Source organism: Vulpes lagopus, chromosome 1, assembly GCF_018345385.1.
Source record: "Vulpes lagopus strain Blue_001 chromosome 1, ASM1834538v1, whole genome shotgun sequence".
NCBI lineage: Eukaryota > Metazoa > Chordata > Mammalia > Carnivora > Canidae > Vulpes > Vulpes lagopus.
Window position 1 is genome coordinate 76,974,853 of NC_054824.1, and position 25,584 is coordinate 77,000,436.

The 25,584-nt window shown below is 45.1% G+C and overlaps 1 protein-coding gene across 21 annotated transcripts in view; it reads right to left on the reverse strand.

The window, feature by feature from the left end:
• KALRN (kalirin RhoGEF kinase) overlaps positions 1-25,584 on the reverse strand; it is a 661,253-nt gene that overhangs the window by 212,039 nt on the left and 423,630 nt on the right. For all 21 annotated transcript variants that reach the window (XM_041763076.1, XM_041763066.1, XM_041763054.1 and 18 more), the window contains exons 26-33: positions 22,386-22,455; positions 19,914-20,003; positions 14,942-15,034; positions 10,668-10,779; positions 8,642-8,832; positions 8,106-8,207; positions 6,449-6,591; positions 3,296-3,398 (exon numbers count right to left, since the gene is read on the reverse strand). In XM_041763076.1, coding sequence (XP_041619010.1) covers positions 3,296-3,398; positions 6,449-6,591; positions 8,106-8,207; positions 8,642-8,832; positions 10,668-10,779; positions 14,942-15,034; positions 19,914-20,003; positions 22,386-22,455 — 904 coding nt within the window. The remainder of the gene's footprint in view (positions 1-3,295; positions 3,399-6,448; positions 6,592-8,105; positions 8,208-8,641; positions 8,833-10,667; positions 10,780-14,941; positions 15,035-19,913; positions 20,004-22,385; positions 22,456-25,584) is intronic.

Here is a 25,584-nt window from a genome sequence, read left to right on the forward strand (position 1 = left end):
TTATAATCCATCAGCCACTAAAATAACCCTTGAGCCACTGTTACCAACAAATGCCTAAGCCTTAGGTTCTGAGGGCTAGCAGATGGAAAGAGGAGCAAAGTTGCTCTGTTTACAGACAGGTGAGTTGAAACTACATCCCTTCAGGTGTAGAATAGAAAAGAACCAGCTGACAGTTGGCTAAGGAATGAAGACAGCAGAACTCAAGAAGTAGATCCTCACAGTTGGTTAAATAACTGGGGACTCTTACCCAGAGTGTCTGGCCTTTAGTTTCCCCCAGAACAATGGTGGGAAATTAACCCTTACTGAGTGCCTAACGGGTGCCAAGTAAATGTATTTGTCTTACAGACAGGGAAATTAAGGCATAGTAACTCACACAACAGGACACAGAAGGTAAGCACCGGGGTGTGTCCAAACTCCTTCCACCCCATCACAGCACACAAAATACACACGAGGTGATTGGGGAGGTGCCCGAGGGTCCCACAGCTTCTCAAGCTGGACTGTCATGGATCTTTCATGGTTGCATCTTCCTCGTCTACCCAGCACAGCAGTGTCACTGTTGTATTTCCTCTGGATTGGGTCTTTCCTAGAAACCCATTGTTAAATGACCCTGCTTCCTGTGAGGTGACTCTGCCCTATTCCCTCCCATAGCTGTCCTCTTGAATATGGTTGGTTCGGTTCACCTGAATCGGTCCATTTTTATGACCTTGTTCTTCAGAGTCTGTTCACCTGACCACTTGGAAACCAACAGAGATCTGTCTCCTGGTCTTCTGGTACAGTCAGGGGAAAATTCAGCACTGTGGATAACACCTATGGACTCAATGATACCACTTAATGTTTGCCCGATGAAGGGGAGTGTAGGTGAAGAGGACACATGGCTGTCCTGGTATCACTGTTCCGTGTCAGACGAGCAAGAACATTTTAATTTATAGTGTGTAGCCACAGCAGGCCCTCTGTTTTATTCTGAAAGTGTGACTATTTCTAGGTGATTTTTCAGGTTTCACGTATAAAGCACAGAATCTCTCATCATCTCCGGACCCATTGCCCATGTTTCCCAGGGCCCGAGAAGGGAGCTGGGGGTTCCAGTTCCCGACAGGCCAAGGTCTCCAGCTGACTGATGCTTTCTGCTTGGTGGTAAGGAAACTTCTAGGCTTCCTTAGCATATTTAGAAATACAATGTTTGTATTTCTGGCTGCTTTCAGACCAGCTGTTCTAGCTGCCTCCTGACACTGGAATTTCCTGAGATCGGGGACTATGTTCCCTCTGTTCATTCGTTCCACAAATGCTTCCTGAGCATCAGCGTGTGCTGCGGGGCCATGGACAGCACTGAAGCAGACAGACAACCCTGCCCTCGTCAGGGCTTAACATCCTGGTTCGAGAGACACACATCGGACGGAAATTACACAAATAAGGATTCACATTCAACAAATAGCCCACATCTCTCTACAGTATCCAGCACAGAGCTCGGCACGTGGTGGGTGCTTTTTCAAGAATATGTGACTAATGTTTTTGTGGAAGGTGCAGAAAGACTGACCAGCTGAGTCAGTCTTAGCATTGGGAGTATCATGCCTTGACCTTTAGAGTGAGAGAAAGATATGACAGTGAAGCAGAATGATCTGGGTTCTAGTTCCTTCTTTTCCACTAACTACTAGGATTTTCTTGGGTGAGTCACCCAAACTTTCCAGGCCACAGTTTCCTTATTTATAGAATAATATGTAAGTAACCAGAATTCTTCATGAATAGTGACATGCCTGCCATCAGAAGTGTTCTAATCTAACCTTACTCATCTTGCCGGAAGACAAGGAATGGCTGGAGCCAAAGACAAGACAAATGGCTCTGGCACAGGTGTCTGTGTCTAAGTCAGGGCTATGGGAAGATGGAGTAGCAGCTGGAAGGGATGGATCCCCTAGACCATGAAACTAATAGGCTCTCTCTGAACATGGGAAACATTGCATTTTGCTTCCTACCCACTGACTGTTTAAAAAGAAGCACTCATTCACAGGATATTCTAGGTTACGTTTCTAAACAACAGATCAGAGGAGAAAGTACAGGAATAGTTTTCTTTGTATGCTTTGACAAGTGGGAAAAAAAAAACAATTTTCCATCCACTCTGGTAGTTAGTCAAAAATGGCTTAGAAACTTGGAGGCAGGATGTGAGACAGAATGACCCCGAATGTTCTTGAATACTAGTCTAGAGCGTGATGTAGCACCATGGTCTTGGAAGGTCTGGGGCACAGTCTTTGTTTTTCCCCAGTAAGAAAAAAAATTAGGAAAAATCCTAATGAATGCAGATCATCTTCAAAAAAACCCCGTGACGTAGAAAACAAAAATGAAGCAAGGACACACAGCCTGCTGCCTGAGGCTGACGTGCTAGGCCAACATACTAGGTCTTAATAGAGCAGGGCCAGATAGTCTTTGGAAATCCATACCTTCATTCATAAAATCACTAACATGCAGCAAAAGATCACCTCACCCTCTTTGACCCTGAGGTAAGCACATGAGAGTAGGGTTGGAGACAAAAATCCTTCCATCCCTGCTACAAATGTAGACAGCTGGACTTCTTCCCCTGGCTTGAACAAATACACTGGGTCTTCACTACAATCTTCTTTCTTGTCCTCTCCTTCAGAGCTCCTAACTTCTGCTTACTTGCTCCAAAATCTAAGAGACCAAGTGACCAGGCTTTCCCACAAGACTACTACATCCCTCCAAGCTGCTTTCCACGCTTCTTGATCTTCTCTGCCCCTTGGGAACTGAGCCCGAAACTCTGGCCAGAGGACGGCATCCTTTCCACTGGAGCCCCTTCAGAGAAGGGGCCCTACCACCCAGCGTCTCTGTGGTCATTTACCAAATCAGTGGTCTTGGTCTAACTTTAGATGAGCCCATTCAATCATTATAGATATGAGCCAGTCAGAGCGAAGAAGGTCTCAGGAAACTATCCCAGCCTCAGCCCCCTGAGGTTGGGCTTCCCAGGAGGCAGAGCCCAGGCGGGGCATCTCCAGAGGACAGGAGACCCAGACCCTCTCATCCTTCACCCTTACCACACCCTCGTCACTTCTGCTAAACTCTCATGACAAGAGAGGTCTGGGTGACCACCTGGTCTTCTATCCTTTCAGACAACATCTCCACACTGTGACATACCTCCTCCAGCCCTGCTCTTTCCACTTTGGCTGACACAAAGAGACAACTGGCTCCTGAGGTTGGGCTCCGTAGTGGGAGAAATTCCTCTGGGGGCAATTCTCCAGGGGTGGTTAAGCCAACAAGAAGTCTCAGGGGAAGGAAGGTTGGGATACTGTCCTACCTTGTCACTGTCCACTGTATTCTGAGAGGTCCTAGAGGCGATGGAGATGGTGTCTGGCTGGCTGCTCCCATCCCCCTGGCTGTCAACATCCTCCACTCCATCCCTGCAGGAAGAAGAGAAAAAAAAAAACAGGGGTGGGGGTGGGGGGAACCACTGTGGGTTTAGAGCACACAAGGATTTCCAGCTGGGCTGTCAGAGCAGAGCCTCAGCACTTTCTAGCAGGGATTTGTCTAAAATTATCCCACTAAAGGGAGCAGCCCTGTATGATTTTCAGAGATGCTACCCCTTGTACTTAAAAAGCACACAATCCCTATGCTGATAACTGAGCACAAAATGGCAAAATGGCCCCTCCACACCTCCTCTGGCCCATGGTACAGAGGAGGTGATGATTTATTTATTTATTTATTTTCCTGGGAATGGGTCTATAATAGGCAGTGGAAGAGGTACATCCTACTTAGAACCTATGCTTCTATTCAGCTGACTGGTGGATGGCTGACAATCCCAGAGTTCAATGTTTTCAAATAGTTTCCCTGCATGCTGAAAGAGGATGGGGGTTAGTTTATAGCTGGTCTATAAACAGAGCTGGTAAGATTTTTTTTTTTTATTTGTATTTCTCCTGTTCAAGAAAATGATGTGAGTTCTTTCCTCCAGGGGAGATCATCTTTGGGAAGTTGCTGATGTTGGAAGCTCAACTCCCGGGTATGGAGGAAGGGATTATTTCCTTCATTTTAGTGGGTCTTGTTGATCTCGTGCCTAGTTATGATGACTTTTTATCAACACAGAAGGCCAAGGCACCATCTCAAAGACCACAGACCGCATGGCAGCTTTTTGAGTCAGCTGTGCTCCTGAGCATCTGGCAAGATAATCTCGAGTGCACTCCTGGCATTTGGAGCCCTTCCTGGGGCGCTGGACCATATAGCTGTCCCCCTCACATATTCCTTCAATTCTCCAGCTTAAGAATTACATCTAAATCCTGCAATGAACCCATAGCCAGGACCAAGGGGGATTAGGCGCCTGGAGACTAGTGGAGGCTGAATGGTCAGTGTCAGGAAAAACTAAAGGAGATGCGGACCAGGACTTGGATAAATTAGCACAAAAAGTGACAGCTCTTCTCATGGTGGCTTATGAAAGTCCCACCCCTAATGCTGCTTCTGGGGAGGTAATGGCATTAGGAACTTGCTGCCTAAGGATGACACCATGTGGGCAAAATGCCCCATATACAAAGCTGCCTCACAGAGTCTAAACAATTACAGTCTGGTGTATGTGGACGGGGGTGGTGCATGTGGCACGCATGTGATACATACATATATATATACACAGTTTCTCCTGGTCATAAAAAGGGTCTTCTCCTACCTAGAATACTTGTCAACTGCTTTCTCACCACCACTTGTGGGGTTGGGAAATGCCAACTTATTTTTAATAATATAAGCCACATATTCGTAGGAAGGCAGATCTGCTGTAAAATGAAATCATGTGATGCATTTCAAAACCAAGAATAAAGGACTTTTAGATCATCTGCTGTTTCAGATATCTGGGCCGCTGTTCCCCACCATTTGCATACAGTTGAGAGTTGGCTGTACTTTCTGCTTCCCATCATTCTGGCCCATCGCGGGCCCTTCTGGTCCACTGCAGATGAAGCCAGTTTTGGGGGATGTGGGGAGACCATCCAGGAGTGGGAGTGGTGCTCTCCAAGCCAATTCATTCCTCCGTCAACTCTGTGCCCACCTCCTGGGAGCCAAGCTAATGAAATGACAGACAGCCTGACTGTTCTCTGTAGAGTCTGCCAAGGGTTTTCACTCTCTTATTTCAGGACAATGACAGAGAAACGGTGGGAGGCATTTCTAAGATATGTCCATCTCGTGTTCTACAGATGTTCAGACTCTACTACTGGAGGAAAAAGGGGCTCTTTCGGAGAAACACCTGAGCCCACCTCGCCTGAATATCCATCCTTTCCTGCATGCTCCTGGACATTGAATTCTTATAACATTTCTACTCTATCTTCTCTATTAAATTAGGGGCTTCCTGAGTAGGGCCTGTCTCTAGTGCTAAACTAACCCCGACCCTTCCCTGGACTCTAGATATTGGGCAACTGAAATAAAAATAACCCCTCCTCCAATACAGCCATAATTTGTCCTTCTGGCACTGAGAGGTGACCTCATCCTGGCCATGCAGGTCTTGGGTCTTCTGCCCCATGGAGGTATCTCTCCCTACCTTAGTCATACCCTTCTTTTGGCTACCACCTCCTTTTGTACTAATGCTGCTACTCTGCAGGTCATCAGGTCCATGTATCCTGGTTGGCACCAAAAGGTCAACTAGCTCTTTGGGATTTCCTCCATTCATGAATAGGGGAGGAGAGGCGAGCCTGTTGCTACCAAGGACCATCAGCCTCAGAACTCTGGTTTGTTTTTTTGTTTTTGTTTTGGTTTTTTTCAAGGTCACCATGATGTTTTTACATGCTTTCTTTTGAAATGCCCTCTAAAAGAGTCATTGTAGGTGACTGTCACATGGAGACTTGAGAAACAAACACTGAGGAAGTCTTCCACCAGGGTAGGGCAACTGGGATTCAGAAGGGCCCAGAGAGGTGAGGATACACAAATCAGTCCCCTTCTGCCCAATCACCTTGATTATCTCAGATAATTGAAAGTGAGGACTCGAGGGTTACAGAAGGGCTGCAGTGACAACCCCACCACACCATTCTCCCACCATTACCTTATGCAAAACTCCTTTACTGTCTAAACAATCCACTCATGGCCTATCTTCCTGTCGAAGTGTTCCCTGGACACTCCTTAGCGCTCATCTAAAGTCCCTTCTCAATGAATTTTTACAGCATTTACTGTCCCCACTGGTTCTTCTTGTCTAATTGTTATACATGTGAGATACAACTGTTGGATGGTTGTCGAGGGAAGGGGCTCATCATGCACTTCCCCTTCTCTTCTTAGAGCACCCAACAGTGTCTGTGAAATAGGAGGTGCTCAATTTAACTGACAATAACTGGTGAGATGCTTAAAGAGGAGATTCCTCATCATAAAGAAGACTTCACAGAGGGGGATGCCAACTGCAGAGCGCATTGCCCGCCCCTGTGGGAGCAGAGGGCGACCCCACTCCCGCTCCCGGAGCATGTGAAGCAGTGCTGGGGGGAGAGATGCTGGTTACCTCTTACTATTGTTCCTCTGTTTGGCTGGTGTTTTGGGGAGCTGAATTGGCTCCTTTAAAGCTCCTTTCAGGTGAATGATCCTTTCCTGAATCACTTCTCGAATGTTCTTGATCCACTCCTGCTTGGTTTCTATGTTGGAGGCCTGGAGTGCCACAGAGAGAAAGAATAAACACCCCATCTCCCTTTGCCCTGCCAAAAACAGTTCTCAATCCTCCTCCCGCAGGCTTAGCCCATTATTTTCGAGGACATCAAATGTCTGAGAAGCTTGTTTCTCACTTTACACGTATGACTCTTCAATCCCAGGTACACACTCCTTCAACTCCTAAAATGGGGCTAAGACCTCAAAACTCAGTGTAGACTTGTACAGGCGTGATTTTCAAAGTATTTAATACCCTATGTGTCACTGACCAACACTGACATCTGCCCGAGTGGCTCAGTCGGTTGAGCATCTGCCTTCAGCTCAGGTCATGATCTCAGGGTCCCGGGATCAAGCCCTGCATCAGCAGGGGGTCTGCTTCTCCTTCTCCCTCTCCCTCTGCTCTCCCCACCCCCACCCCCACCATGCTCACTGTCTCTCTCAAATATATAAAAAATCGTTAAAAAAAATACTGACATCTTCCCTGGGACTGGAGCATATGTGGAGGTCCCCTGCTGGGCCAGAGATGAACACATCAGTTGCTAGATGCTGGGGAGATCTGGGAGCACTGGGAGGGGTAGCAAGGGGTATTTGAAGGCAGTAGCTATTTACCAAGTGGTACAGATCCATGTCAGCACGTTCAACTCCTAGTACGGCTACATACATAATAGGTTTATGCTGATGGAAAGTCAGTGCTGGGTTTTCCGCCTGGTAAACACATTCATTGAAGGCCTTTCTACCATTTCACGAATATCCCATTTGCCTTTGTGGGATTTTTTTTTTCAGGTAATTCTGTCTCATGGCAGGTAGCAGCTAGGCTGGCAATTCAGAGTGAACGAGGGTGAAGCATTTGTCAGGGTTGGACCACCTCTTCTTGGTGGCAGCCACCCCGATAAGCAAATGACTGGTGGGAGCTCCATCTGCAGGACCCCTTCGTGGTTAGACGTACGTTACCACAAGCCTCAATGGCCAGGCTGTGTGCGCTCTGGAGAGCTGGAATGACTCCTTACAGCTGTCATCTGGTGAAAGGCCCTTTCTTAGCACTCCTTTCAATCAGCATAGTTCCCACGCTAGGGTGATGTCCTAGAGCTCTCAAATATAAGTTTCTGGAGGACAAGGTCCATCTCTCATACATAGTTACGAGCAGCACTGAGCAGCACCTTCTACGTAGAAGGTGTTCAAGGAAAAAGTACTGAACGAATGTGGAGCAAATCAAGGTACCTTTCGTTGAAAGGTCAGTTGTCCTTGCCCTTGAAGGGGACAAACAGACAGACCGAATTAATGGCCCAGTAGGCCACTCCCTGTCTCCCTCCTTCCAGGTGCACACGAGGGGATGGGCTTAGGAGACCATGGTCTTTGAGATCCCTAGTCTACTTCCATGACAGCTCTTGCATTTTAATACTCATGGGATGTTGGCCTTCCCGGTGGAGTCCCCCGGCCCCAGCTCTCAGGAATAATCCGTCCCAGCCCTCTGCCCTCCTCCTGCTACCCGCTGGCGCCCAGCGGAGAGCACTACTTACTTTCAGCACTGTTTTATTGTCTGAGGAGGGGGTGCGCCCAGACCACAAGGCGAATTTGCAGGGATCACCTTCTACGTGCTCCGTCACACCCAGCTCTGAGGTCTGTAGACAGGAAATGCCTGTGAGAGGCGGGGAAGGGGAGGGCAGTGGGGAGCTTAGGGCTGGGGTGGGAAGGGAAAGGCAACACAGAGGAGAGGACCGAGGGAGGGGCTTCTGTCAATCAAACTTCAACAGACTGGATGCTCCGTTCATCTACGGGGATGAAAGGACCTACAGGCACCTGCCAGATTAGCAGGTGGCAGGGAGGGCGGGCGGAGAGGGAGGCGCTAAAAGCAGACAGCAAGAAGACCGGTGAACTCTAAAATGCAGAAGTGGGAGGCAAGGGGGCAGCTTTGCAAATAGAAGGCTTTTTCATTTGTCCAGGATGGTTTTGGTGTGGCGCCAGGGGAGAGATGAGCTGAGCGTTCAAGAGCCCTTCCTGCCCAAGGGCTCTAGGACAACAGGGAGACTCGTCTTACCCCACCTGCCCCACCTACCAGTAGCTTGTTCTTGTAAACATATTTCGTGTGTCCTGAAGAGTCCTTGATCTCCTTGCTAAAAACCAAGGAGATCTCAAAGAGGAACAAGTGCCGCTCCCGCCCCTTCCGGATCAGCGACTTTGGGTCCCACACTTGGAAGGCATCCTGGAGAATCAGCTCCCCCTGAACATCCAGGTTCTCGTCGAACCCTGAAAGACACCCGTTTCCACCCTGTGGAGTTGCTCTAGCACCACTTGGGTGCCATGTTCCACAGTCCCCTTGGAAAAGATTCCCTGACCGTGAGCCCCCCTTTCCCAAGACGTTTTCTCTCTCTCGGCTGATTCCTGAGACTCCTGAATACTTGAGTAGATGGCTCCAGGGAACAGTAAGCAGATCCCCCTTCCAGAACCAGGTCTCCTACACATAACCAGTATTAGTGGCATCTTCTCAAAGGCCTGGGACCTCCTGCGAGGGCAAACCCCATGTCACCTTCTTCCTCGACAGCTCTCCACGGAGTCAAAGCGTGGAGTGGGGCTGACGACAAGCATTGCTGGATGGAGCGACCCTCGACTCCACTTTATTTGCCATTGCTTTATTTCTTATATTCCATTCCTAGGACTCTTCCCTTTGATGGCTCCTATAGAGTGTGCTGCATAAAATCTCAACAGTTATATCTATTCCACTTTAAATTTTAACAGAGGTTCTGCAACTTTTTATGCATAAGAATCACCTGCAGATTTGTCAAAACGCAGATTCCTACCTAGCCCTGCTCCCAGGAAACTGGGATTTGGTAGCTGTGGGGGTGGAGCCTGGGAATTTGCTCTCCTGACAAGTTTCCAGGTGTTGCTGTTGCCAATCTGCAGACGGTACTTCGAGTAACTGGACTCAGAATACAGGTCAGGGACAGGGTGGAGGAGAAGGCTGCTTATAGAGGAGAACACCCAGGGGTGGGGAGGAGGATTGTGTGCAAACAGAAAGGAGATGGGTGGAGAAATTGTGGCAACAGGAATATATTTAGATGGTTAGTGCTCAGTCTGGAGAAGGCAACCAGGGCTCCACTGCACAAAGAATTAGAGCTTCCTATGCTCAGGGTGGCCCAGGAAGTAGTGAGACCAGACCAAGTCTTTTAGATAGAGGGTGGGGGAGGTGGTAGGGGACGTGATGATGGGAGATGGAGCCCAGTAGAGAAAAACAGCCCACAAGTCTGCATAGTTGCAACAGAGGACACTTAGGGCCCTTAACACCTGGTTTGCCAGGCTAGAATGGGACGCTAAGTCATCTAACAACTCTGCCCCAGCATGGCTGATCCGCACATCTGTCCTGCAGTGGTAAGAGCATTTTATTGGAGTCTCATCCTACCAGGTCTCTGGGCCCCAAGAACACAGTTCCAGTGGACTAAATGTACTTTGGTGAAGTCCAGGTCTGTCTATCTGACTGGACTTTTCTCTCCTGTTAGGAAGGGCATAAGGGTGGTTGCACAGCAATGTGAATGTATCAAAAGCCACTGAACTGTACACTTAAAAATGGTTAAAATGGTAAATTTTATGTTATGTGTATTTTATTACAATAGAAAAAAAAAAGAAGGGTATAACGTCCTTGGGGGCATGTGTGTGTGTGTGTGTGTGTGTGTGTGTGTGTGTGTGGTGTGTGCACATGCATGCAGGATTTCTACTCATTCTGGTGACAAACACAATGCCAATGCTATGCAGACAAACAAGACTGCTGTGGGTCAGGGCTCTAGTACATTTATGGCAAGGATAATGGCCTGGGCTAGACTACCTCACACGCAGTGAGTTGTCTAAGCACCTGAAACAACTTAGGCCCGGTCCTACCTGGTCCTTCCTGGAGGCAGGTATTGGCCGAGCTGGCCCCCGTGGAGCTCCTCTCACACCTCCTGAGGACCTATGTCCTCACTTGCCATTTCTCCTCACTTCCAGCCTTGCCCCTTGTCTGACTTCGTGCCACTTCCCTCCCATGACACAAGCTCCCTGGTCTTAGGAAAGGAGGAGGCTGCCCCGAGGAGGCTGGGAGGACAGACAGCTACCTTCCAGCATGCTGACATGCATGGCATCATTGGCTTTCTTTGGGACACTGAGCATCACCTCCAGGCCATCCTTGAGCTCCCCCTTCCCTTCTTCACAGCAAGTTAAAAGTTCCTGGGAAAAAAGTCCAGATATAATTAGAACCATTTGTCTCAGCTTCCCCATCCTCCCACCACCTAACGCATCAAGGTGATTATAGACCAACTTCATTCTCTGTAATGGTTCGTCTAAGCTATAAGGAAAGTGGGGTGGGGTGGGGGATCATCTCCAAAGAATTCAATCACAATTTTTTCCATGACTGAGCTTCCTCAGCTCAATCTAATGTAAACTAACTAATTTCAACCCTACTCTCAAATGCCTGGCACTGTAAGTCAGCAACTAAGGCATTCTCGGTCACTTGACTACCCTTCTGGAGAAGGGAATACCTCTGGCAAAGCACACAAACAGAATCTATGGAATCACAAAGAGAAGATAAAAGGTGTGCAAAGACTGCCCAGAGCTCATATATCCCTGCATGCCTATTGCTGGCACCATGTTTATTTGCACACCTCTGCTGCCTAATTGCTCCGCCATACTGGGAGCAACCTGGGGTTATAGACATTATAGGTTTATAAGAGTTTCAGAGTTATAAAATATTTTTATATCATATAAATCAGGAGTTCCTAACCTGGGCCCAGTGGATGGGATTCTGGACTCTTAAATCTAGAATCCAAATCTAATACTGCATCCGCCTTGCCAACCCTGTCCCCCATGACCTCCACGACGCTGAGACTTCCCAGAGCATGCCCTCTCTTATTTCCTCATTGAAGACTAGGTCATTGTCATCTCCATAAAAGACATACAGTATCTAGTGATGGAGAAAAGAGAATTTTCAACTATCTTAAAAGTTATAAGGACCATTTGGAGTGACTTTGCCCAAGCCAGAGGAATGTTGGCTTTCATTTTTCTAATGAGGGTTATTATAAATTCTGCTCATTTTGAAACTGGGAAGGAAACAATTAAGCAAAAGACCTGCAACCCATACTGTCTCCTTCTAGGGGGTAAGGGGAGACAGGGGATAGGTGGATGGGTAAGATGCAGAAGGTGACCAGATCAAATCTTGTAAACACATTAATGTCAGACCTTCTGGCAAAAAAAACTAATGGTACTAGCTAACAGAAGAGTCCTTATCTATAGAATGCTTCTAGTAGGATATATCTAGCCTAAGACTTCTTGTGGTAAACAAACCTGAATCTATGGCTTTAGGTTTTAGGCATGGCTCCCTGTAAAATATCACAGATGCTATGCAACTATCTAAGTAAAAGGTTAGTATATCTCATAACCAAAATGCTCTGTTCAGGGTAAATGATCTGATACCACATACACCATTTACACAGCGTGTATGTTAGTCTGGGCCACAGCACATCCTGATGCTTCAAGAAAGGACTTGGAGCTACTGGTGGTCCTGGACTTCTCTCTGTTTTATCTCTGCCTTGGGATTATTTTTATCCTTAAAATTATTAGTAAAATTTTATACTTGGTAAGATATCTGATTAGTGAGCATCTGACATGAAAATCCAATCCTTTGTGTCATCTTGTATACATTCCCATATGGAGAAGGGAGCTTTGAGTGTCCAAAGGAGAGGTGAACTGTCTCGAGCATGTCTGGGAGGCGGAATTGATCAGTACTCAGTTCTGTCCTTGGCTCCAGCCACTATAACGGCATCATTGTTCAGAAAGTTGCATTTACTTATGCCAACCTGAAGTTCTCCGATTCTCCCCATCCCTTTCCTAATTTTCATTCTCCCAACCTTGTTCTCATACATCCTCAAAAGGATTTCTAGGCAGGAGTATAAGAGATAAAGAAGAAATATGCTTCAGTGTGCAAAAGAACAACAAAACAAAACAAAAACAAAATACCCATTGGCTCAACCCCCTAAAGCAATGTGGCAAGTCCACAAATCAACCAGCAAAGCCAGTAAGTTCTCCTCAGATCCTTGCTATAGCTGATATGAAGGAGAAGGCTCCACATTTAATTTAGACTCCAAAAGGACAGCTGTAGCAGATTTACACGAAGAATATCGAACACCAATTGACATATAGTTTTTATTTTCATGCAACATCCAAAGTGGGAACCCCAGAGGATACTAATAATTAAGTATCAATATATTTGGAATAAAGCTGTCTTTAATGAGAAAATAAATCCCATATTATTTATTTATAGTAAAAGCTCAGCAAACTGTTTTCCTTTTACTCAGCAGGTACTCTGCTACCGGAGCATTTGTAAGGGTCACAAATTACCTTAGTAAGTGTTTTTTCCCCCAATAATTTTACAACTTCTCCACAATCAAATTCCCACTACTTCATTTTTCCCTTCTCAGTTACCTGCACAGCCATCTCTTCCTAAAACATCCAATTACAAAATGAAGGCCCAGAGCCCATCCCTCCATCACCTAAAGCAAAACACAGGGCAGCCTGGCCATCGTCCACGTCCTTCTCTTATCTGTGTCACAAAATCATCCTGGGAATTTAAAGGGAGAAGTGAAAAGCTGTATTTCTCTGGATCTTACTTGATTTAAGGCACTGGAGATGTGGATGTGCAAGTTTCTGTTTTGTTTTGCTTCTTAATTTACAGCCCCATTAATTCCTGAAAAGGCTTTGGGATACTTAAATTTAATAACCAAAAATGAATTTTAACAAATCTTCTGGTACAAGAAAAATCACTGAAAGGGTCAAGCATGAGATGGGATAGGGAAGGAGGGAATAATCATACACAGAAATCTGGGTTAGTAACAACACAGTAGTAGTCGTATCGGGATTCAGTGCTAATTATCTGATAGTCAAAGGCAAGGAAGGAGCTAAAGCTCTTGTAACTTAAAGGTAGAGAGTACACCAATGATTTTGGAGAGAACCCCCACATTCGACTCTGAGGTCTCCTGGGAACTTCTGTGAGTCTTTATACAAGGAACTTCAAAAAACAAAGATGACATCTTCAAAAGCAATTCTGTGCAAATAGACAAGATGCTCTGCACATTGTTGCTTCTCACACAAGGCCTCTGTCAAGGCCGAGGGCACGAAGCCCTGTGCTACTTCTCTAAGGCCATCTTTGCAGGCCTGGAGGACTCGAGCGCTTGGAAGCAGAAGCCCAAAAAGCCTCTTCTTGGAGACAAGGAAAGAGGACCTTTGAAGGCGGAGGCCAAGGGATGGGTGGAGCTAGTCCCTGCCCTGACCCAGAGTGGGGAGAGGTCCAGGGCACGGGTCGCTGGTGGTCCTACCCTTCTCCTCATGGAACCACACGCGCTACGCAGGGAGACTCCAGGGTGACCAGAAACCTAGATTTGACACTAGATTGCTTTTCAGGCTTAGCGAAGCCACAATATGTGAGATTCTACAAGCATCTCTAAACATGAGTTGAGTTTCAGCAGCTTTTCTCTGGAACTAAACTGCCAGAACATGCCTCTCACTATCCCTTCATCCTTTGCACTTGAGGAGCCCCAGCAAAATATTCAAACTTAGGGAAAACTCTACTCTTATACCTTGAGAATTAATATACATAGGCATTACATAACTGCTTATAATACTGATTTTCTAGGCTTTCTGTGGGGGAAATATCATATTTTCAGATGGCAAGTGTATCCTTCCCTAAAAAGAATCAGCCCAAATTACTTAGTATTTTATGTAATTTGATTATTTGAATTTTAAAGAAAATCTTGTGGAGAAAATCCAAATCTTTTGCTTGGTTCCAAAAGAACCGTTACCTAACATATGGGATCCTCCAGACACAAGAGTGCCATTGTGTTTTAATCTGCACTCTTGGAGGGTTTTCTCTCAAAAGCCTCATAGTCTTGACAAACACAGAGATTAAGGCAATAGCAGGTGCCACTCTGGGCCTCTCCTGCCCATGTAGACGGGCTCTACTCCTGAGACCTTGAACCCTGATCCTACCAGAAGCAGGGGCCACCAAGAGGAATCTGCCCCAGGGCCAGAAGGGCAAGTGGGGCCTTACGTGTCAGCCAGTGCCTGGGGTGGCAACTGTTCCAAATGTGCAGTGCCAGGTAGGTGTGAAAACAGTCACACCTTGCTCCTGCTCACGTTTCTTCTCTGGCCCCCAACAAATTGGCACCTAGAATTTCACGGTCATGCAGTCTAGGAGCCAGCAGAGCCAGTGTGAGTTCATGGCTAGAGGAGAGGTCTTGAGGGGTCAGCTTTCCTATCCTTGGGCAAAGCAGGAACTCCCTGGACCTGGTGGGTGGTATGGGAAGGGGGTGGTATGGGAGGCAGCAGGGAGGGGCATTACCTTCAGAAGCAGTTGGTACTTGGTGATCCTCTGGACGGGCTTGATTAGGTAGGAAGAGATAGAGTTGGCCAGACCATGCCGCTGCTGAATCTCCTGCAGGGGTGACAAGGGGCACCATTACATACAGAGGGGTGCGTGCATGCACATGCGTGTCTGTATGTGTTTGGGGGGGAAGCAGGCAAGGCAAGAAGAGAGAAGAAAAGGAAAAAGGGAAGACAATTATGAGGAACTGTTCTCTGCTGGGGAGAGAAACAAGAGAGACCAAGATTGGTGCATAAATAGAGAAAAGGAGAGATGGCAAAGGGAGAGAGAAATTAGATTTGTGTGACAGAAACGGAAATGAAGAAATGGGGAAGGAGAACAGTGGGAAAAGGAAGTGAGGCAATAATAATAGACAGAAGGGTAAAGGAGAGGTGGTGAAGGGAAGTAAGAGGGAATAAACCCAGAGCAGAGGCAACCACAGGGGTTAGTAGGATGATGAGAACAAGGGGAGGCAGGGAGTGGGGCTTGGACATCTAGGCCGATGGCTCCTGAGTCTTTATCTCCTTAAAATAGCACAAGGGCACATATCCTTTACCATCTCCTTTCTCCTCAGCTTAAACACCCCCCAGCTTGGAATCACCTCGGTATTCCCTACAATGTCTTCACTGGGATCCACGGCACCGCCCTCGTTCTTCAGGTCCCTCGAGCTGGCAACCAGGGAGTCATCGTTTGTTGTTTTTCTTGTGTTATCCCTGGTGACAAGTCCTTCTCCACACCATTCACACCCCAGCTACAAGCATGGCCTCCAGCTGCTGTTGGGGCCTCTAACCTCTTTTTCATCCATTCTCTATCCTGCCTCCAAAATAACCTTCCACTTCCCAAGGTGTAGGTGTGTGAAGGGTAGCGTGACCCTTTGCCTCGAGAACCTAACACCCTAGATAGATGGCTGAGGCTACTCAACCACTTAAAATAGCAACAAAGGGGAGGGAACATATTCCCTGGGAGAACAGAGAGGAACGACTGGGCCCAGGAGTGGTGTAGATAGTTTAGGAGAGATAGTCTTCAGCTGAGGTTTAGAAGATAGGCGGGGGAGTGTGTGGGGGGGTGCAAATGGCATTCTATATACGGAAAACATATTTAAAAAATATACAGGAAATAATCGTTGTGGATGTAGATGATAATGGGGACCATGCAGAATGGCACAGAGGATGCACACCTAGAGTCCAGAAAAAAAAAAAAGATAAGAAAGATACAGTTAGATAAGCCAAGTATATTTAGGTCATTGATGGAGGGGTTGAGCTAGGTGAAAAAAAATCAGGATTTGGTGGTGAGCTTCTCAATGGTAAAGTACTGCCGATCTTAAATAGAAGAAAAACATGGTGAAAGCACTGTTTTAGAGACAGTCACACAAGCCTACTAGCAAGGATGGAGTTTGGGAATTAGAGGCAGAGACACCAGTCAGGAGGTCACTGAAAAATCCCAAGTGGGCAAACACAGAGTTGCCATGTGATCCTGCAATTCTATTCCTAGGTATATACCCAAGAGAAATGAAAACATATGACCATACAAACACTTAGACTTAAAAAAAAAAAAAACAAAAACAAAAAAACAAGACAAAAAAACACTTAGAATGTTCGTAGCAGTGTTATTGATGACAGTAAAGAAGTGGATACAAACCAAATGTCCATCAATTGACGGACGGAAATCTATAACGTGAGGTACCTCCAGGAGGGGGTATCATCTGGCCGTTAGAAGGAATGCAGGACCGATATGTGCTTTAGCATAGCGGGGCCCCGAAAGCATTACGCTACGTGAGAAAAGTCAGTCACGAAATAACCCAGATGATTCCATGTTGATGAAATGCCTGGAATAGGTAAATCTACAGAGAAAGAAAACGGATCATTGGTAGCTCTGGGCTAAGGAACAGGTGGGAGGATAAAGCGGTGGTTTTAGTTAAAGGGTGTGGGGTTGCTCATTGAGGTGATGAAAACGCTCTAGAACTGACCATGGAGGAGGCTGTACCTATCTGTGAATACACTAAAACCATTAAATTGTTCACTTTAAATGTACCTACCATCTGTATCTAAAGCTATATATATATATATCCTTATCTCTAGGTGTGTAACATGGGCTTGCCCTAAGCTAGGGTTAGTGAGACTAAAGTTCTGGGAGGAATATAAGAAACGTTTTGAAGTTACCCAAGACAGACTTGCTCTTTGGCCACGGAGGGAGGTGAAGAAGAGAGAATTTGAAAAATTACGGCATTCCTGCGAACGATCCCAGAGAGTAGCGACGTTCTCACTCGTTTGCCTCTTCTCCAGAGGTGTGCAATCAGAGCAGGACTCATCCAAGATGGATGGGCAAAACAGCCGGCAGTGTGACCCTCTTTGGGCCAAGGAGCATTGCGAGTTTACTTGGGGGCTTTGGCAAGACGGTACAGGCAGGAACACACCTTGGACGGCCCTCCCTCTCTGCCGGCTGTGGGAAGGCCGCATGTGGGGCAGCGAGAAGGCGCTGTCCCCGGGGGCTAGGTCAGCAGAACCGGGCTCACTAGTCCTTCATAGCATCAGACATGACAGCCTCTCAGCTCTCACATCTGAGATAGAAAATTCTGGAAATGTGAATTCCATGTGAAATGTGTGCCTTTCTCTGGAACTTCGATTTTCGGTGTACTCTCTACAATAATGGATACAAGAAGACGGCCTAATCAAGGGCTTGTCTCTCTTACAGAAGGAGGGCCTAGAGCAGATATTTCCTACGTGTAGAACTTAGGGAACCCTTTCCGATGGAATGGAATAAAGTCCCAAATATGTGTTCTGGGAAGCTCTGGGAACAATCAGGAGTTCACTGTTCTCCCTTCCCACCTCTATGCTGAGCTCTAGGGTCTCCTACCCGAGGGCGGTTTTTCTGGTTTCCAGTGGCCTTGCCAACTAATGCAGAGGCTCATTGGTCACTGCCTTGGAAATGGAGGGGATAGGGTGCAAAATTTGGGGTATATCTAACCTACCAGTCGAAATTGGCTAGAAACAGGGATATGATGAATACAGGAATAAAGGAAACTACAGATTAGCACCAGACACGATGACTAGTACAAAAGGAACCCGGCAAATCACCAGACAACCTCAGGGGCCAGAGGTGGGAGGAGGTGTATGCAATAGAAGGGTACTTGTTGACCTGCCAAAAGGCAAATTATTACAAAATGCTATAAGGTAGATACAAAGTATAGTAAGTGCATAGAGAGGGGGAAGGATTCATGCAGGAAATGTCTGACCTTTAAAGTATAGAAAGAATTCTGAAGAATGTGTGTGTGTGTGTGTGTGTGTGTGTGTGCGTGCGTGTGAACACACACAATGGGGGCAGACCGAGCACTGGGAACAAAGATGAGGATGCAGAACAGTCTGAGGCCTGCTCAGAGCACAGGGTGTGTAGGTTCAGAAAAATGCTAAGTGGAAGACGGGACACAGTGCGTTCAAAACTTCACAAAGGCCCTTCTGGATATTGTAGATGAATAATTGGCCAGAAGCATCTTAAGGAAAATACACTATTAACAAAGGTAAGAGTGGCATGGAACATCCAATACGATATCCAATAAATTCTGATTCTGAAATTTCTGTTTTAAACCAAATCTAACCTCAAAAATTCCAATGGGGGACATCCAGGGCCATTTCTATATTAACACTTCATTTCTAAAAGTCACGAATGTCTTTTCTTGCCTGGCTTCCTCCCATTCAAGGGTCATCCCTCCACTGAGCAGCAAGATACTTGCGCAATCCATTTCTGTTAAGGCAGCGCCGGGCTAGAAGGATGCTCCGAGGTTCGTTTCGTAGACTTGTGTACGGGAGTGACGTGTAAATGTGTGTATTCCCCAGGGGCCTAGCACACCATCTTCTCTATGATAAATACTCAAATATTTATGGAAGAAATGAAAGCAAGTAGGCAGAAAGACACATTGATGAACATTAAAAAGTTCTGAATTTTAAGTTGCTGTCACTGCTGATAGGACTGACATAATGCCCATCACTGCAACAGTCTTTATCTCACTGAACTTCCCTGTCCCCCCACCCCCCGCCCCACCTGATTTCTTCTCTCCTTCTTGTTCTTCCCTTGTATCCTGCATCAACCCATTTAATTCTGTTCACTTTAGAGCCACCAGGTCACCCTCTGGGGACCAGCACTACGTAGACTTATACCATCATTCACTCAGAGGGCTGGATCCTCATTCTGAAGTAAGGGATCCGACAAGGCATACATACCAGGGCCGACTTCGCGCGGCTTCCACGACGGCACCAGTGCTCAGCCCTAGCTACACTTACTCTAACCTGGAAACTTTTAAAACTCAAAGTCCGGGCCACACCCAAGCCAATCATACCTGAATCACAGGGGTGGTACCCAGGAATCAGTGTTTTACAAAGCTTCCCAGGTAATTCAGGTGTATAGCCAAGGTTGAAACAATTGCATTTGAGCAGGGCCTCTCAAACTTGATGGGCACCAGTCACTGGAGGGCTTCCTAAGACTCTCAGATGGTTGGCTTTAGCCCTGGAGAGTCTGATTCAACAGACCTGGGTCGGGGGAGGGTCCAAAATACACATTTCTAACAAGTTCTCAGGTGATGCTGATGTGGCTGCTCTGGGGACCGCACTTTAAGAACCCGTGCATCTGAGGGAGCTGTGTTAGGATGTGGGAGCGCAGCATCTTAACACCTGTGTTACCATCGGTCCCCCTCTCTACGTGAGATTTATGGCTGGTTCTGTTTGGTGTTGAGGCATGGAGGGCAAATGTGCCTTGTCTAAAACCCCAGCGCTTGAGCTGGGATGGGGTAAAACAAAAGACAAACACTGCTTCTGGTTTTCTCCACGCTTTATCCAGGAGATAGAGGTTTGGGTGGCCAAAGAAGAAAGGAGGAATTAAGGCTAAAAACCCATTTTCCCAAAGCAGAGAAACATTTCCACAGGCTCATCAGTGGCTCAAGAAGGGAAAATCGATAGCTTACATCAAAGAAGGTGCCTGCATGCTCCAGGATCAGCTGGTTGGAATCAGGCTTGTTTTTACAGTAGGTGACGTACATCTGAAATTTGTCTGCCTGAAAAGAACAAAGGCAATAATAGATAAGCATCCATCAGTCGCTCCCTTCTGTTGAATGTGAGTGAAGGGCCCAGCAAGGGCTGTGCAGTTAAGCTCTCAGATATTGTGCGGAACAGGATTATCTGTGGCAAATGTTCTGGGCTTCTCTGGCCCATGTTCCCCTAACAAACTCTTGGATGCCTTTTCTCCTGCCTGCAGGTGGAGAAAACCTGCTGAAAGTGAGCTTATTTTAATACTAGTCTGTGCTAGAAAGAATTAGAAAAACCAATTCACACAACATATTTTGAAGTTGGATAGAATTTATTCGGGCATTATCCCTTTTTTGGATTACCTACCCTTGTGCTTCCCCTCTTGAGAAATGACAGCATTTGCTCTGAAAGCAAAAATCAAAGAATGAAAACGAAGTGTGACCTCAGAGGTAGGTCTGCTTGTACTCCAAATGTCCCCATTGGGGGTAGTTTGTAGGGCATGCCAAGTGAGTATGCCATTATCTCCAACTTCCCAGAAGCAGTGGTAGGGGGAAAGGAAAGCAAGGTGACCCTTTGGGGAAGGACTTGAACAACGAGTCCTAACCAGATTGTTACTTCAAGCTAAGAACCTTGTAGCTTGGTGAAAATCCATTTCTTACTTCTCTTAGGACCCTCTGGGTTACTGCTATGTGTCCTTACTCCTGGGAAAAGGTGTGTGTATTTTGGCCGCCAAGTACCTTCCCCATTTGTGACATGCTGTCAGAGAACATGTGGGATGTCCTCTTCTGTGGAAGCAGCCTAGATATGTGTTAATTATCGCAGGACTCATTGTGCCAGCAGTTTTCCAAGTGCTTTTCATATATATTAACTCATCTGATCCTCCTGAGAACCCTATGCAGTGAGTTCTATCATCACCATCCTCATTTTACAGAGGTGAAAACTGTGACAATTTAAAGTTGGTTAGTAACTTTAAATTCCCACAAGTTAGAAAGAGGCAAAGCCCAGGTCAGCTGACGTCAGGCTTCTTGGTCATAACTGTGGCCTTTCAATACACTGAAACAACTCCTTCTACTCTCACATGCGAATATTATGAGGCTTAAGAGAGTCACCTTGGGATAATCTTTGGCGAAATGTGCATATTTTATGCAATCATCAAAGGTTTTCTGAAACCAATTTTAGGGTTTATATACTATGTGGGAGGTATTCATCATCCCTAAGACATGCTGATAAATCATACTTCTAGTTGATTATTAGGCAGATCCACAAATTGTATGAAAAAAGATATAAAAAAAATCCCTTCACTTGTTTTTTTCTCTGCATTGGCTGTGCAAGAGATCATAAATTGTTTATCAGCATTAATATGAACTGTGCATGAGCTCGTGTATTTAGAGGTAGAAAATATATTAAACCAAATAATATGTCAGTCTGAGACTCCTTAAGAAATCAGAGTATGCCAGGAAGAAAATGTTAAGGTTTCACGTAAAGAAAATGATTCAGGTCTTAAGTCGTGGGACTGGCTGTGACATTTGTCACATGCCAGTGGACTAGTCAACTTCCTAGGTCATCTGAATTGTTTCCATGTATAAAATATACAGCACAATCATAGCCCTGCCTATTCCATAGGCTGTTGACAGCATAAACTCTCTGAATCATGAAGACATTTTTGAAAAGCAGCCCATTTTGAGTGGAAATTATAATGAGATAATTATTAAATAGAACTCCTGACCCTGGGGAAGGAATTTCACATTTAGTTGCATTTAGTATCATAGGTGGACTTCCCTGGAGATGTCTGTACTTTATCACAAACCTGAGCTCCGAATAACATGGCGTGGACATGATAACGGAGACTAAAGTTTCCATTCATATAATGAGAACCTGGTACATTCAGCCCCGTATGTGGCCCTTGACAATAGCCCCAGGAAAGAAAATGGTTGGATGCTAATTTTGTAGGTCGAACTGGGATGGATACTCATGGGATCTGTTCTTTTCTATTAAGGAAGAAAATGTAACCAATTGTTTGGTGGATTCCTAAAGCTCTAATTCCCTAATCCTTATCTAGTGAAAAAAGCAAACAAAGCAAAACTCCTGGATAGAACTGGAATAGTTCCTCGATCAAGGGGGGTGGTGATGTTCCACTCTCTTGACATCTCAATTTTAGAAAGTTCTTGGAGAACTTAATGTGGACCTTGGACACAATGTCTGAGGACTTTTCCCAAGGAGGACTCTGCTGCTTGGGGGACAGACTGCTTCTCTCAGATCTACTTCTGTCCCTCCCTAGAGTCCCTGGTGCTGTGTTAGAACGTCAGTGACACCGATCCTCAGGTCAGGCACTGAACAGTGATGCCATCCGATACCACCTGCACTCCTGGAAAGCATGGCAAGTGGGAGAGGAAGGAGATCAGGTCAGTTACCCAGGTAACAAAGCAGTGTCCCACATCCTCAGGCAGCTGCTCATACTTCTCCAGCTCTTTGAGGAAGATGCTGCAAGGGGAGAGAAAGGCTGGATCAGACATCTCTGTATTCTGTATACCGCCTCCCTCCCCACCCAGATGGTCAACCCCATAAACTCTCTATTATTTACATATGGGTTCTCCACTCTCTAAGTGAGGAGTAGTTTTAAATATATTAGAACTGATTTCATTAAAATTCATATTAACCAATTAATTAGTGCCACTTAAAACTGTATTGTTTCCCTTAGGGATTTACACTTCTCAGGCTGAAGAGCAATTAAATATTACACTTGTGTTGGGGCTTTCATTTTAACTGCAACTATGAATCTATTTTTTTAATACAAGTAATCTGAACACATTGCAAGGTTTTAAAAATATATAGTATAGATATCAAAAAGAATGAAATATCATCTATGATCCCAGAGATAAAATGGGAACATTCTGAATCCTATAACCACTTCTTTCCAATTCTTGGCCGCCGCCTTCTACGAGCAGCTACCTTCGGCTAAAAACTCTGAGTTAATGTTTCTGAATGCAGACATCAATAGGAAAGAAAATTCAATGGAGAAATAATTACAATATATTTGAAAGCTGAACTGAAATACTACAGAATCATCTGCCATTGTGGATAGCCATGCCCTTGGCTCCTTTCTGGGTGAAGAAATAATGAAGGGTTGACTAAACCAACTTCAAACTAACATGTTAAGCAACTGGTTTGAGCTCAGAGAATAAGAGCTCTAGTAGATGAGCCAGCACCACTGGAATGGAATTTGTTTTTTAAAAAATCACTCAGAGGTTTTAAAACAAAAATAATTACGACACTGTGGGGAAACATACTGTTGGAAATGGAAGACGTAATCTTTACAAAGTGCAATTTGACAATATCTACCAAAATGACAAAAAATGCACTTATCTTGTGTTTCTGCAACTTTAATCCTGGGAAATTTCCTATGTATTTTAATTTATGTATGCATAAGAGGATGTAAACATGTGCATTCATGGTGGTACTATTCATAATAGTAAAAGGTGGCCTGTAGATGACAAAGTAACCAGTACATCCACAGAACTGGATATTACACAGCTATAAAAAAAAAAATGACAAGGCTTTCTGTGTTTTTATATGAAAGATCTCCAGGGCAGGTTGTTAATTGGAAAAAAAAAAAAAAGCCAGGTGTGGAAGAGCATATATAATATGCCACCTTTTGTCTAAGTAGGAAATATGTATTCTTATTTCCAACTCAAGAAATTTAATGGTCAAAGGATACAATGTCAGTTATGAAAGATAAGTCGTGAGATCCCCTATACAGCATCCTAATACCTGCAGCTAACAATATTGTGTTGTGCACTTGAAGTTTGCTAAGAGGCAAGATATTACGTTAGGTGTTCTTAGATGATGATGATGATGATGATGATGATGATGATGATAAAAATAATAATAATAATATAAGAGGGGGACGAAACTTTGGGAGGTGATGGATATGTCCATGGCCTTGATGATGGTGATAGTTTCATGAGTATAGACTCATCCCTAAACTCATCAAGTTGTATATATTAAACATGTACAGCTTTTTACATGTCAATCATACCCCGATAAGGTGGTTTAAAAATTAAAAAGATCATTATCACAGGAAACCAAGTAAAGGAATAGGGTCGATAAAGATAGTGGTGGGTTTGACTTCTCAATTTATATCTTTAAGTTTGATTTTTAAAATTAATTCAAAAATTAAATTAAAAGATATAAAGCAGTTCTGAATCATTGCACTACCTACTTCTATCTTTGGAAAAAATAAATATTATTGATTTGACCTACTCTGCCTGGCTCCTATTGTCTAAGCATTCTGGAAGTATCTTAAGATCCATTAATTATGGGTTCTATGCAGGTGTTCCTACCTCCCTCAATGATGTAGGAAGATGTTTTTTAGTTTTAGTCACATTTGAAAGGCTGAAATGCTGATGATTGGTGGGATCACAAATGATCTAATTTTTCGCCCACAGAAATCTTTCTGTGATAAATAGGCATTGCTGTAGTAATAAGAAAAAGCCACTTAAAAATTGGGGGGAGACTCCTGGAGATACCCATTTAATGATAATCATCCTTCCCCTGATATGTGAATTTGAGAGCATGCTGATTTGAATCATGGAACAGAAGTAATTATAATGCAACTCGGGCTTTCGAAATACAAATATGCAGCGCTCAAAAATCAATAAGACATCATATTTCCTGCTAGTTTTAGAAGAACTGCAGGTGACACATGTGTGTTTAATACGACTTCTAAAATAGAAATAGGAGAAAATATTATATAATGCTGTAATTGAGGTTCAAACTTTTTTCTAGGTCAAAAAGGAAAACATCCTGTTTTTCCCACAGGGGAGGAGTCTGGCTCCCCACCATATCACCTCATCACTGAGCTCTAAAAGGTTATGTATTATGCAGTCCTTCTCCACGAGGAACCCTAAATGCTATAACATACAACACCTTCAGAAGTAGTTTTCCAGAAGGTATTTATTTATATGGTCACTTCTCATATTGGCCCTCAATATAAATCTCAGTGAAGACAATGAATGGAAATCCAGCTCTGCATCATGATGGACGAAATAGAGCCTGGGGCGGGGAGTGGGACGGCCTGGTGGCAGGGGAGAAAATCTGATGGGCTATTCTAGGACAAGGACTGGGGAAACAAAATGAGAGACTTTGAAGAAGGAAGGACCTAGAAGGAGAGAGGCCCTGGAAGAAGAGGCAGAGAGGAGAAATGGGAGAATGTGAAGGCCCCTGGCAGTTGGGACAAGCTGTCTCAGCTTGTGGAACACCTCTGCTTCCCCACTCTCAGGATCTCACTCCAGTCCCCTAAGCTCTGACCTCCCTGGTATTTACACCCTCCTACTTTAGGGTGATCAAACAAATGATAAAACAACCGGATCAAGACATTCCATCAAGGAGATAATTCAAGGAGCGGTTCCTTCTTTCCTTGACTTAGGACCCAAGGTCGTGGCCTGGTTGCTTAAGGTTAATATTAAGCAAAGAGTGGTAATTATCCCGACACACAGAACTGATCATTGATATAGATGCTGAAGACAGTGCTATGAATTTTCTTTAAAATCTTGACAATCTAAATAGAGCAATACTGTGACTTTTTTGTGACAGTGACCATCACAAACCTAT